We start from the raw sequence: 14203 nt of genomic DNA, 5'->3' as shown, positions 1-14203 counted from the left end.
TCCCTCCCCCCACCCCACTCCCAGGAGAGAGGCCTATGCTTCGTTATTATCTAAAGAACTCCGATCACTCTGCTCAAGCACTACCCGGCTGTCACGTCACCCTAAGACACCTCCCTTAGGGAGGCTGTCTCCGGACCTTAACCCTCTCTGTAAATCCACCATAGCACAGCCCAACAACCGGCAAACAGGTTGTTGTCACTTCTGGATGGTGTCCTGTGAAGAGGTGCTCTGTCCCCACAACCTGTCCTGAGATTTGTGTTGCTCTCGAGGATTCCTGACTCTCCTCCTCCTGCCCCGTGTTATCTCTTTGCTAGGAAAGGCTACCGCACTGATGCCACAGTCTCTGTATTCCTGGGCTTCCTGCTCTTCCTCATTCCAGCAAAGAAGCCGTGCTTTGGGAAGAAGAGAGACGGTGAGAGAAAACTCAGGGGACAAAGTCGGAGGTGGCTTTAATCAGAGAATACCAAGTCAGAATGGCCAAGAGACCTTCCGAAGCTCTTCAGACTCCAACCCAGATAGCTAGCTCCCGACCCTTGCAATTTCCATGTTAGCTAGGCTCTTCTTCACAATCTGTCATACCTCCAGGGTTTTACCTGCCTCCATTTCTTCCTATCTGTGATCCAGGGGCAAGCCAGGAGCCCACCCAGGGGATAGAGCCCATCATCACATGGAAGGACTTCCAGAAAACTATGCCCTGGGAGATTGTCATCCTGGTAGGAGGAGGTTATGCCCTGGCATCTGGCAGCAAGGTAACAATTCAGTTCTCTTCTTGGTCAAATATTGGTCCAGAAGCTTTCTAAGAGTCCATTACAACCCTGAAGGAGAGTCAGTCACTTCTAGTGACCAAGGGAGAGCACAGTGGTCACCAAGTCACTAGGAAGGACGGCAACATGGTAGACAGACACTGGTTTCTCCCTGGCCATCTTAGCTGGTGCCACAAGTCAGCACAGACATCGATAGCTCCTTTGTAACCCCCACACTGTCACAAGCAAAAGGAAGTGGGGATTTTATAGGCATCTCCTTTCTGGGGTCTCACAAACATTCATAGAGACCCTAAATGACAACTCAGTAGGTTGTCCCTCTGACTGTCTACATGCCTGGACTGAGCCTCTCAGGGAATCCTAGCAGAAGTGGAATATACAATCCCTGCTTGGCTTCCTGGCTGAGAACGCTCAGCATGGGATCGTTTTAGTGAGGCTGGTGGGAAATGATCGAAGCTCTTCTACCATTAACCCTCTGTGAAGGAAAGAATCCTGTGAATTAATCAGGCTGAGGTTCAGACTGCTTCTCCCTCCACCTTGGCTACATGCACTAGCCTGCCCAAACTTGGTATATTTTCCACCTTAGAATTTATTTTATGGGGCCGGGCGGTGGTGGCGCACGCCTTTAATCCCAGCACTTGGGCGGCAGAGGCAGGTGGATCTCTGAGTTCGAGGCCAGCCTGGTCTACAAGAGCTAGTTCCAGGACAGGCTCTAGGAACTACAGGGAAACCTTGTCTTGAAAAACAAACAAACAAAAAAAAAAGAATTTATTTTATGTATATGAGTGTTTTGCCTGCATGTATGTATGTGCACTGTATGTGTGCCTGGTGCCTGCAGAGTTCAGAAGACATTAGATCCCCAGGAACTTGAGTTAGGGTCGGTTGTGAGCCACCATGTGGGTGCTGGGAACTGAAACCAGGTCCTCTGCAAGAATAAGTGGTCTTCACAGCAGAGCTCTCTCAAGCCCCAACCTGGTACTTTTGGGCCTCAATACTATCTCACCATTGGCAGCCAGCCAGACTCCTATACGGGAAGGAACCTCAGGGGACACCAAGGCCAATTTCCTACCCCCTGAGTATTCCACCCAGGACATCATCCTTGCACGCCTCCACTGACTGGGCACTCTCTATACAAAGAACAGTTATTCATTTTCCAGACAAGTTGTTCTTTCTTCTTTGTGTGTCGTCACTGTTCTGGCTATTGTCTAAAATTCCAGGTAATAGTTCTTAATGTAACCAATAGGTTCTATTAGACTTTTTTCCCCTAGCTAAAAGTCCCTAGCTCCTTTAACCGTTCTCAGAGGTTACATACACTTTCTGGTCTCACTCAGGACTCACTGAAGTTTTCCTCCGCTGTATTTAAATATGGTCCTGGGGTGGCCGATCTATTGGTTAATTATATTAGCTAGCCCTCCTCTTTCCCTGAAGTCACTATGCAGAAAAGCACAGGAGCTTTTCTGAGGCTGCCTGGGCACGTGTGTCCACATCTGCAACGAAACTGCAATCACTTGCAGCTCTCCTTCTTTGCATTAGGGGCCACTATAAACCTCAGTCCTTTTCAGCCAGCCCGTGTCTATGCTGTCAACTGTGTTTAGAGTTTTATATTGACTTTTATTGCATTCCAGTCATTAGTTTGGCCTGGACCTTCCCTGACAGGACCTATTCTTTCTTCCACCAAAACTGCGTATAAATTATAGACACCACGGTCCCGTCCCTGTAAGTCCTTCTGACCCAGCTAGCTTCTTCGATACTAGAGCCGTTCAGGTAAAATCTGTGCCATTCCTACCGAGTCTGAAACTATTTCAGAGTTTTGACACAAGTAAGGAAACCCCACTGTAAAGCATTTTCAAACAAGTCTTTTAAAAAGGAAGACGTCTTTCCCTGTGCTGCTTCTAACTTGGCACCAGAATTTATCAATTTATTTCAAACTTTAGTATAAATAATTTGTTGGAAAACTAGTTATCCTTATGTTACTTTAGTTTGTAAATACTGCTTGGATAACATCATAAGTAAAACTCAATCATTTCCTAAAAATACACTGTTTACAACTCATCTGGTGGCTCTTCCAGCCTTTGTACCATTCTCTTGGTGTAATAATGTGTTATCAGAAGGAAGAGCGACAGCTGCCAGAGGCTGTGAGGAGCTGTGTGAATTATTAGCCTACACCAAGTACTGTGCGGGCCGCTCTCAGGGTCCTCCACACGCCTCAGTGACAGCAGAGAGAACTGTGAAGGGCTCTGGTCATCACTTGTCTGTGAGCTTGCCGTGGTGTGGTGAGAGTTTCCCTGGTAGATCCATGGAGCTCTCGATGACTTTAGCAAAGAGGACGAGGGGGCTTGCCACCCAAACCACATGGAAGTGGTTCCTTAAGCTTGATGGATTGCGAATAGTCCAACCTTGGCCTCCTGCCCACTCTCCATTTCTTTATCGCCTTTGCAGGTCTCTGGGATGCTCTAGGAAGGGTCTGGAGTCTGTCAGTCACAGAGAAGAGAGAAAAATGCATATGGAGAACTGGGATGTTTTAGTAACAGGAACTCGATAATGTCGTGGCCATTATTTAGGAAGGAAGGATAACCCTCACCATTGCGAGGGGGGCTGCATGGAGTGAGGTTGTCCAGAGGGTGGAAGAGGATGAGAGTAACCCTGAAGTGCAAAGCCTGGGGTAAAGACCCCTAATTCTGCCTGGGGAGGATTCCTGTGGCTAAGGTGGGTGGCCCCATGACAGGAAACCCAAAGATAGAGTGCATGTCCATTTTAAAGACATTTCTGAACTATAAAATCATTCTACTCATGAACTCAGTGTGGCTCTAGAGAGGCCAGAGAGGTCGGATTGAGGCCTGGTAACCCTCCTAGGCAGCGTTCCCGACCCCTCTGGAACTGGCTTTTGCTCCTTCCTTCTCACCACCCCACCTCCTCCCACAGAGCTCGGGCCTCTCCACGTGGATCGGGCACCAGATGCTGTCTCTGAGCAGCCTCCCACCGTGGGCTATCACTCTCCTGGCATGTGTCCTGGTGTCCATTGTCACAGAGTTTGTCAGCAATCCAGCCACCATCACCATCTTCCTGCCCATCCTGTGCACCCTGGTGAGTAGCTGAGACTCCTTAATGGCCAGACATGTGCCCCCGGGCCTCAGTACCAAGCCTGGCCTGGGGAACTGTTCCTATAGCTATTCCTCTCTCTCTGCCCACCACTTTCACTGGTTGGTGTTCAAACCACAGTTTAAGTAGTGAATTTTTTAAGTGACAATTAGTAAAATAAAATTATACATTAATATATCAATAGTTTTGAAACACTTTTCAAAAAAAGCAGAATTAATTTCTTTGAAGGCAGCCTGGGCTGCTTACTGAAGTCATCTCAGGAAAACAGATACACAAGACCATAGCTTGAATAGGCACCACCTCCAATATCAGCCTGACTCCATGACCTCAGACCAGGTTTTAATGAGTGGAGCAAGTGTCGAAGTCCCCAAGGAAATACACTTGATCGAATGCTGCCCCTGGAAGCGTAGGGCATGAAGGCCCTACCAACCTACAAAAATCCTTCCTGCTTCATGGAACGACAGCTCTCATGGCTGCTCTCTGCCCTCTGCTCAGATGTCTCCATCTGCCTCAGCCTGCCAGTACTGGGAGGGGTGCTGAAATTAAATCCATGTGCCACCGTGTCCTTCAAGACTATTTTCTTAAAACACACCAATAATGAGAACAAGGCCATGGATTCAAATCCCAAAGAGAGCAACTAAACTATCTTCCAGGGTGGGAGAGCCCCTCACACCTATACCCCAACGGTGAGGGATTCTTGCTTCAATTAAAGCCACTTTGATTGAGATTTATTCTTGAGATGTTCTTTTTTTTTTTAAAATATTTATTTATTTATTTATTTATTTATTTATTATGTATACAATATTCTGTCTGTGTGTATGCCTGCATGCCAGAAGAGGGCACCAGACCCCATTAGAGATGGTTGTGAGCCGCCATGTGGTTGCTGGGAATCGAACTCAGGACTTTTGGAAGAGCAGGCAATGCTCTTAACCTCTGAGCCATCTCTCCAGCCCTCTTGAGATGTTCTTAAAGAAGGGATTTCTTAACTAAGGAAGAACTTGAAGAACCAGTTCATTAAGATGTCTCCTCCCAATAAAATAAATAAATAAATTACAAAAAACAGGGGGCTGGAGAGATGGCTCAGTGGTTAAGGACTCTGCTCTTCTAGAGGACTAGGGTTCAACTCCTGGCATCCACGTGGTAGCTAACAACTGTCTGTAACTCCAAGATCTGACCCCCTCACACAGACATTCATGCAGGCAAAACACCAATGCACATAAAATAAAAAGAAATAAAGTATAAGATGCCCCCCCCCAAAGGTCAAACATCCATCTTTGGAATTACCTCAGTTTCTGCCCTTGTGGTTTGTAAAAGCATGCCCCAGAGGGAAGGGAACTAACAAGAACATGCCCCAGAACATGGTGTCCCACACCACGCCACCTTGAGAGCACAGGCCGTGCCAACCTCTTCTCAGAGTTAACGTCCCTGTGATTTTCTCTTCTAGTCGGAAACGCTGCACATCAATCCACTGTACACCCTGGTCCCCGTCACCATGTCTATCTCCTTTGCTGTGATGTTGCCTGTGGGCAACCCCCCCAATGCCATCGTCTTCAGCTACGGGCACTGCCAGATCAAAGACATGGTGAGCTGTGGGTGCCCTCTGCCAGGCCCCATTCCACGAGGGCAGGGATGGTTCGCTGTGTCGACTTCTCCTGGAATCTCTGATTTCATAGCAGGCTCCCAGCACTCTCCGGTGTGTGGAAAAGACCGATTCCTATTAAAGGGTTCTGGGTTGGCCTGTAAGTTCCAGGGATAGCAATGAGCTTTCTCTAACTCTCATCTGGAAAAAAGCAGGCCCGGGGATAGAGAAAGCTACCAGGGCACAGGCTTTGGCCTCATTCCAGAAGGCATGAGTTTGAGCAAACCTTCCCTGGACAAGTGCTGATTTATTCAGAGACCATGGAGTATGAGAAACTGCATGAGCCCAGGTGAAAGGTGTCTTGCAAGAACAGGATCCTTCTGTTCGGTTCTCGGTTCTCGCCCAAGCGAGGGAGCCCTGAAGGCAGCAATACAAATTAAAATGTCTCCTCCCCAGACTCTGGTTTCCAGCTGGGTCCCAGGAGGTGGCTGTGCAGAGACAGTCTGTGGCTGCCGTTAGTGCTGGGCATACCCACATTCCTCTCTCAGCCTATAATTACGGCTGATCTTAGTCCTCAAAGCTGACCACAGTGCGAGGAGATTAAACCAAGTCACACAAAGCAAGGAGGCCCAAGAGTCTGAAGCAGGATCACCCTTGCTGAGGTGAAACTTTTCCTCAGTGGCCACACAAGTTTTGGAGACCTTCTTCACCATTAAAATGGCTCTTCATGGGGTGACTTCAGGGCGGGAGATCATGGCCACTCCCCTCCCCCTCACTGCATCACCCCTAGACTGCTCATGCTGAGTTCTGCCTCAGTTTCTTGCCTCCACTTCCCGTGTGGCTGGCCCCTTACCCCTTGCCTTTACGTTATCAGAGACAGTACTTAATGCAGGGACTAGAAGACAGGAAGAGAGCCAGTGTCAGGTTCCATTCCCAGCTTGATGCTAACTTAAATCTCCAGTTTCTTCACCTGTTCAACAAGATGGTTCCAAGTAGATACTTCCTGTGGTCCCTTTCAGTTCCATGGAACCTTAATTTAGTACACAAGACCCCTCCACCATCTGCTGGAAAGCATGGGCCATGTCTCACACAATAGGGTGCAGGATGACTGAGAAGTTCAGGTCCTAGCCAGAAGGCTAGTCGTGGGTTTTGACCAATTTTCCAGCGTCCATTTTCCCCGGCTAGAGGACCTGCTTGGGTCCCTCCCAGTTCATCTAGCCACCGACCTTCACATCATCGGCCTGTGGGTCAATGCTGTGGCGGAGAAATGAGACTTGTCAGAGGTACACTTGCCTCTGAAGGAGCAAAGGTCCCCTGGGGCTAGCAGGTCTATGTTACTCTCCTGAGGCGGGGAGAGGGGAGGGAGGCAGAGGCAGCTACTTCCCTAAGTAACCCAAGGTACTTACTCTACATCCCTCGGCTGTGTGTGTGTGTGTGTGTGTGTGTGTGTGTGTGTGTGTGTGTGTGTGTGTGGCGGGGAGATGGTAACAGTGGCAAAACAGAGCCTCTCCTACATTCTTAATGTCCGTGAGCACTTAGGAGGTTCTGCACTCCTGCTCAAGAGATCTGCTTATGCTAAATATATTTCCCCATCATTCTGTTACACAAATAACAACACTCCTCAGACCTGGTTTCCAGGTAGCTTCACAGACCTCCCAGGCTTCTACTTAATGACGGGAGCATGCTATAGGCAAGAAGGTGATTCTTATCCCTCTCCCGCTCCCACTAGTCCCTCCCCCACCGCCTTTCCGGTCCCGCCACAGATGGGTACAGAGCAGAGCTAGAGCAGTCTAAGCAGCAACTGGGAGAAACCAGAATGGCACGGGGGCAAGGCTAAGGCTAGACCTAGGAAGGGCTCACTGTGAGGCAATCTGGCTACTGTTGGCTCAGAATGACCAGCGATTTCTGGCTTTTGTCCCGCAGGTGAAAGCTGGCCTGGGAGTCAATGTCATTGGCCTGGTGATAGTGATGGTGGCCATCAATACTTGGGGAGTCAGCCTCTTCCACTTGGACACTTTCCCAGCCTGGGCTAAGGTCAGCAACATCACCGATCAGACCTAACACAAGTGGACAGTTAACCAGCACATCCAGAGCTGAGCCACAGGCAAACTAAGCCAGCAGGCGCGCACAGCCCAGACCGCCCAGACCCGTATGGAGGACATCCCTGTCACCAGATTCCTCCACCTGCCACCAGATGTGTGGGTGTGTCTCCTTCCCAGCCTGCTTCCCCTAGAACCAACTCTCAAGAAAGCTTCTCTCTCTCTCTCTCTCTCTCTCTCTCTCTGTCTCTCTCTCTCTGTCTCTCTGTATGTGTGTGTCCTGCCCTAACTCTTCCTGTGACCAAAAACCACTGCAAGCCTTAGTTCCCCGAGGGGAGCCTCACAAACTGACTGGCCACACCAGGTTTTATGCTCCCTGCCCCTTCCTAGGGATCCGAGATAGCAGAGCACTCTGCCTACAGAGACCACGAGACCTGTGACCTCTCTTCTGGGGGAAAGCCTTACCTGGTGTTCTCAAGCATTTTTACCTGTGTCTAGAAAAAAAGGTAACCCTGGAGAGTCCTCTTGTGGCAACCTGTACTTCTATCAGTTTGATTTGCCTAGGTCTCTCTTTCTCTTTAGTGTTTCCCCTTTCCCTTGGCACCAGATTTCTGTAAAGAAATGATATGCCCCTTAAGGAAGAGGTTGGCCTTATCCCATCAAAGGTAAAAGGGGGGCAAAACAAAACAAAGTGGAATCAGCATCTCTATGCACTGTCATTAACCAGAAATGTCATTGCCTTGTGGGTGTGGTAAGGGAGGAAAAAGGTTCGCATCTGTCATGAGGGAGACCAAACGTCCTGGTAAGACCACAGTATTATCGATGATGTTATACTTGCTTCTCCATTTAATGACTAGTTTGTTTCTGAGAACACCAAGTTCCAAGTAGTGCCCAAAGGCCCTGCCAGGCCTTCCTATGCATACCTGAACCTTTGAGGGAAAGAGGTGTTTTGGGTTCTTTATAATGTATTAAACTCTACCTGTCCAATAAATGTTTCTGATGGGAAAAAAAAAAGCCGCTGCAAAGCAAAGTCTACTCCTTCTGCTGGGGAACCGCATCAGATGCCCTTGCTGGATAGCTAGATGGAGACCTCCATCCCTTCTGTTTACTTAATGACTTTGTGCTTCTGACTTCACTATCGGTTGCTTGTTAAACCTATTTTGGAAAAGCCCCCTGTGGTACTACACTGCTATAACTGATTTAAGTTTACCACTGACAGCAGTTTTCTCGGGACAATTTATCTGTTAAAGCACACATGTAGTTGACCACGCGTCTGAGTTGTGAAGTCCCCTGTATGCCAGTCAATGCTTCCAGGCGCCACAGAATGTGACCGACCAGGTTTAACCAGGAATACGACCAGTTCTACCTTACTAATTAGCACAGCCAGTATTTGGCCAATCATAACAGTGAAGATTTCACAAGCCTATGCACAATGCCAATAGTATAGCTGGCTTGACAGCAATGGAATCCCAAAGCAATTTGCTTCAAAGTGTTTTTGCGTCAGGGTGTTTCTACTATTGCTGGGATGGCTCATCACAGTTCTGAACCATTACAGAACTCCTAGACCCTGGGTTAGACAAGAAAAGTACTGGTGATATGATTCAGGGAGTAGAGGAAGTAAGAAGACAGAGAAAAGTTGGCTCAAGCAAGCATACTTGGAATTGCTTGGCCACCTTCCGCCATCTGAGTCTTCCTCGGGGAAAGCAATGGGCCCTCCTACAGCAACTGCTGCCAGGGTCTCCATTAGCAGACGCCTTCAGCCATCACAGTCTGACATAACTGTGCTCAGAACGGCACCTTCTTCCCTAACCCAGACTCGGGCCAAACGTGACTGCCCACCTCGACAATGGAGCGGCAGACGTGGTTAACTTCCAGGCGTCTAAAAGCACTTCGCTTCCAGTCCGTCTCTTGGTAGGATCTGATTTTTATTTTCTAATATCACACAGTAGCTGTGAAAATACAATCATCTTCCAGATGACGGAACAGAGACAAGGATATTAAGTATGGCTGAATCTTATTCTTGTAAGCTGCATATCAAGTCTGCTCAAAACTGCCTTTGAAATCCCTTTAAATGACCCATGTCATAGTTATCTTCGGTTATCAACTTAACACATGTGGAAAGAGCCACCCTCAAGTGAAGCATTGTCCCCATCGATTGGCTAGTGGGCATGTCTATGCAGTGTTTCCTTAATCGCTAATTGGCATAGGAGGGCCTCGCCCTCTGTAGGCTGTGCCTTCCCTGGGCAGATGAACCAGGGCTGTGGAAGGCGGTTGAGCAAGCCATGGGAAGCAAGCCAGTGAGCAGGACTCTTCCTTGGCCTCTGCTTCAGTTTCTGCCTCTAGGTTCCTACCTTGAGCTCCTGGGTCCCCTTGATGATAGACTGTAACCTGTGAGCAAAATAAACTCTTGGCTCCACCAGCTGCTTTTGCTCAGTGTTTCCTCACAGCCACGGAAGGGAAACTAGGACCCAGCAGCACTGAGCACGTGGATGATCTCCCACACTCGGCATTTACATGTCACGAAAACTTAAATCCATCGCCATGGTTTGCAAAAACCTCCACTCATCCTTCCACGGAGGATATGTGTCAGCTATATGCAGATGCATCCATGGGACATGAGGGACTGGAGCATCTCAGATTTTAGGGGGCCTGAAGCCAATCCCCCGTGAACACCAAAGACGGCACAGTTAATTTTGCATGCAGAGACGCTACCGTTGGTATCTTGAACGCTAGGATCACTGTAAGTACCGCAAGATGCGGATCCCAGCGATACGAAGGGGCTGAAGCTCAGTGAGCACTGGGTGAACACTATCTTACACTGTCCTTTCTGTCCCCGCCCTGTGTGTCTGCACATGTGGGACGACACAACTCACCAGACCTTCCCCACGTCCAGCCACTGTGGCAGTGACTCAGCCAATGCTCCACCCTGGGCTCTTTTCCGTAAGATCCCTCCCAGGTCTTTTTTTGCTCCCACTGCGCCTTATAAAACTGTCATCCATTAAGCACGCCCCCTTCTTTGGCTGAGTATGTTGCGACCAGACTCAGGAGAAGTATATACTGAACCCCTAAAATTCTAAGTACCACAAACTCCCATAAAGAACAAGCAAGATCTTAAAATAATTTCCCTTCACTGCCCTGTTCCTTTCCATAAGGCAAGGCCCTAAGAGCAGGGAAAAAAAGAACTCATTGATAGGTGTCAGGAGCAAACCCAAGCCTGGGAGCTTAAGAAAGGCTTCATTTGCTACAGTACAGTATAGAGTTCTTTCACAGGGAGGACCTTTAAAGTAACTTTTAAAATGTGGGAGACCTCAAGAAAAACAAACACCAGCACAGTATCCAGGGCGTGATTTACCCGGTGGAAATGAAAACATTACACATGCAGACGTGTGCACCATGACCGGCAGGACAGACGACGAGGAAAAGCACACATCTCACTTTTCTCTGCAGCTGTGGGGATGAAAATCGAGTTAGAGAAAAAGAAATGAGATTTCTCCTCCTTTCCATCAGAAGTAGGTATCTGCTTAACTCCATAAAACACCAACTCGGAAGTCTAAAGATACCACTCCGATGACTCGGAAAACGTCACCCTTTAAGAATATTAAACATTGGGTGGCTTTTTTTTCAGTCTGAGGATGAGTCTTCAAGTTTAGTGTACGGATTACATTTCCAACAATCACGCCAAGTGGTGGTGGCACACACCTTCAATCCCAGCACTCAGGAGGCAGAGGCAGAGGCAGGCAGATCTCCGAGTTTGAGGCCAGCCTGGACCAGGACAGCCAGGGCTACAGAGAAACCCTGTCTTGAGAAAATAAATACATACATACATACATACATAATACGTACATACATACATACATAAAATAATTGCAACAATCCTGAAGTCTTCTATCTCGTGTCAGAGGAAGCTGGGTTGTATTTTGAGTGGCTCTCTTGCACTCACCCAAGGCAAAGTTTTCTTAAAATATATTCCCAGAATTTTCAAGTGTTTTTTTTTTTTTTTAGATGGAGACACAGAGGGCCATCTCCTGACGATGGGTCTTCACAATCACAACCCCACTCACATGACCAATCTCTAATCCCTGCCCCCCACAGCTCAGAAGAGTTCCAGACTCTCAGTATTTATGACATTGGCAAATGTCTTAGCCAAGAGCTGAGCTGCCTTTTACTGCTACAGAACGGAAAGCCAGGGCTGGGGCTGTGACTCTGCAGCAGAGCACTGCCCAGCATGCGCACGAGCACAACGAAACACCAGGAGACTGCACCTGAGGAGCAAACCTGCAACTAGCCGATATTTACTGTGCGCCAATTTCTATGGTGGAGATGAAATTAGGCCAGGTCCCCATATAGAAACAACCCTATCAGTACAGGTAAGTGTCACTCCTGAGGGAAGCCCTCAGTCCCCCAAGAGTTTGACTATATAATATAAAAAGACCTTGGGACTGAAGAGATGGCCCAGTGGTTAAGAGCACTTGCTGCTTGTCCAGAGGACCAGGGTTTGGCTCCCAGGAGCTGGAGAGGTGGCTCAGCAGTTAAGAGCACTGGCTGCTCTTCCAGAGGTCCTGAGTTCAATTCCCAACAACTACATGGTGGCTCACAACCAACTATAATGAGATCTAGTGCCCTCTTCTGACATAAAGTCATACATGCAGCAAGAATATTCATACACATAAAGAAAATAAATCTTTAAAAAAATAATATGGGAACTGGAGAGATGGTTTAGAGGTTAAGAACATCAGCTATTCTTCCAGAGGACCTGGGTTCAATTCCCAAGCACCCATATGGCCACTCACAACTGTCTGTTACTTCACTCAAGGGGATCTGGTTCCCTCACATGGACATACTTGTAGGCAAAATACCAATGCACATAAAATAATAAATGAATTATTAAAAAATATTTTTAAAAAATAATATGGATGAGTCTTTCTTTATATAAAGATCTTAACCCCTATCATCTCCTAAGCAGCTACCAAATAACAATGCTGTCATGACGGTTCTTAGCCAGCAGCTTGCTAAGTGAGCCTCTGCCCAGCATTCTGAATATCCTCAAAGCTGACAAACCTCTCTTCTTCTGCTAAGGACCTAGTCAGTCATTTACAGTTAAATTGTGTGAGCTGGGCGGTACAGGGGCAGGGGATACCAGACACTGTGTATTTTCATTACCACCCAAGAGACTAGCCACAGAATACCACCACATTCTACGTGACTCACGAACCTGTTCGAAAGTGAGTGCAGAAACACAAAAGTAGTGTTGCCCAAAGCAGCGTGTTTCAACTAATATCTGCTATTTATTGGATAGTCTGCAAAGCACAGTACAACAGAGCACATACATCATCTCAACTGTTTCCCATGAAACCCTCAGGAGGTAGGTGTTACAAAGTTTCAGAAGAAAACACCACTTGCCCACTCCCCACTGCTGGGGAGAAGTCAAACAGTGATTTGTTCTTCCCCTGTCTCCCATCAAAGGATGACTTTTACAGGGATACAATGCATCTCCCAGGAGGAGCTCCCTGTTCTGACTCCCATGTGGGGTCAGTGTCACCTCTTTCTGAAAACAGATATCCCTTAAGTAATCCTTGCACCTGCTGTCCACTAGGATATCTTCAGAAAAGCACTGTCAGAGAAGCTGCCCAACGAGCCCTCTGAAGCAAGACACTATCTTTATGCAAACTCGACTTTTAGGGCTCTGTCTTACAGCTATACTCTGGTTGGATATGGCCAGCAGGTTCGTTGCTATCACGACGACAGCAAAAGAACAATCTAAACATTCACCAGTAGCACATTCAATTGTGAAATATCCATTCAATTGAATCTTACATAACGAACAGAGGGGTTAGGTCCCTTGTTCTTAACATACTGACATGGAATGCATTCCACTAAGAATAAAAAAGCAAGTCAGGCAGAGTGGCACACACCTTTAATCCCAGCACTCGGGAGGCAGAAGCAGGAGGATCTCTGTGAGTCTGAGACCAGACTGGTCTACAAAGTTAGTTATAGGAGAGCCATGGCTACATAGTGAGACCCTGTCTCAGAAAAGCAAACCAGTAAAATAAAAGAAAAAGAGAAAAGAACTTTAAAAAGAGCAGCCGGGCATGGTGGTATACATCTATAATCCTTGCACCTGGGAGGCAGAGGCTGGAGGATCAGAAGTTCAAAGTCATCCCTGACATATAAAGCACGGCCTTGACATTGTGTGTCAAACAAACAAAAACAAAAAGGAAGGAAGAGCCGAAAGGCAAGGAGTATCGTGTAAAAGAAAAGAAAAATCAAAGCCACAATGTGCTTAGACACGCTCTCGAGGGCACCCAGGAAACAGACAATGGGGATCGCCTGAGGAACTGTACCTGGGAACAAGAAGGACTCTGGAAAGAGCCTTCGCGGGAAATCACTTTCATATCATCTCCTGGGGGAAAGTTAGTTACCTGTTAGAATATTCTTTCCTTAAAAAGTTATGGACTAGGCCAGACACCGTGGTGCACACCTGGAGTCCCAGCACCTGGAGGTTAAGGCAGGAGGACTGCTTGAGCTCAGGAGTTCAAGACCACCCTGGGTAACACAGGGAGACTGTTTAAAAAAAAATGACGACGATGCTTGAGATCCATTCTGATGGGGGCAAGGGAGCTCCAGCTGCGCCACGGTCTCATTCTATACCATACTCGGACCATGCAGAATTTCCCCATTTTATCACACATCCGGACCTCACTTCTCTGTGAGGGAATCGCTATAAA

At 47.7% G+C, this 14203-nt stretch overlaps 1 protein-coding gene across 1 annotated transcript in view; it reads left to right on the top strand.

The window, feature by feature from the left end:
- Slc13a4 (solute carrier family 13 member 4) overlaps positions 1–7703 on the top strand; it is a 37692-nt gene extending 29989 nt beyond the window's left edge. Inside the window, exons 12-16 of the mRNA XM_038319846.1 lie at positions 315–412; positions 625–749; positions 3684–3845; positions 5305–5442; positions 7363–7703. Of these exons, the coding sequence (XP_038175774.1) occupies positions 315–412; positions 625–749; positions 3684–3845; positions 5305–5442; positions 7363–7500 (661 nt within the window). The 3' untranslated portion in view covers positions 7501–7703. The remainder of the gene's footprint in view (positions 1–314; positions 413–624; positions 750–3683; positions 3846–5304; positions 5443–7362) is intronic.
- The last annotated feature ends 6500 nt before the right edge of the window (positions 7704–14203 follow it).

The sequence above is a fragment of the Arvicola amphibius genome, chromosome 2, assembly GCF_903992535.2.
Source record: "Arvicola amphibius chromosome 2, mArvAmp1.2, whole genome shotgun sequence".
NCBI classification, from domain to species: domain Eukaryota; kingdom Metazoa; phylum Chordata; class Mammalia; order Rodentia; family Cricetidae; genus Arvicola; species Arvicola amphibius.
Note: the sequence above shows the minus strand (reverse complement) of the source record. Positions and strands in the feature narration are given on the sequence as shown.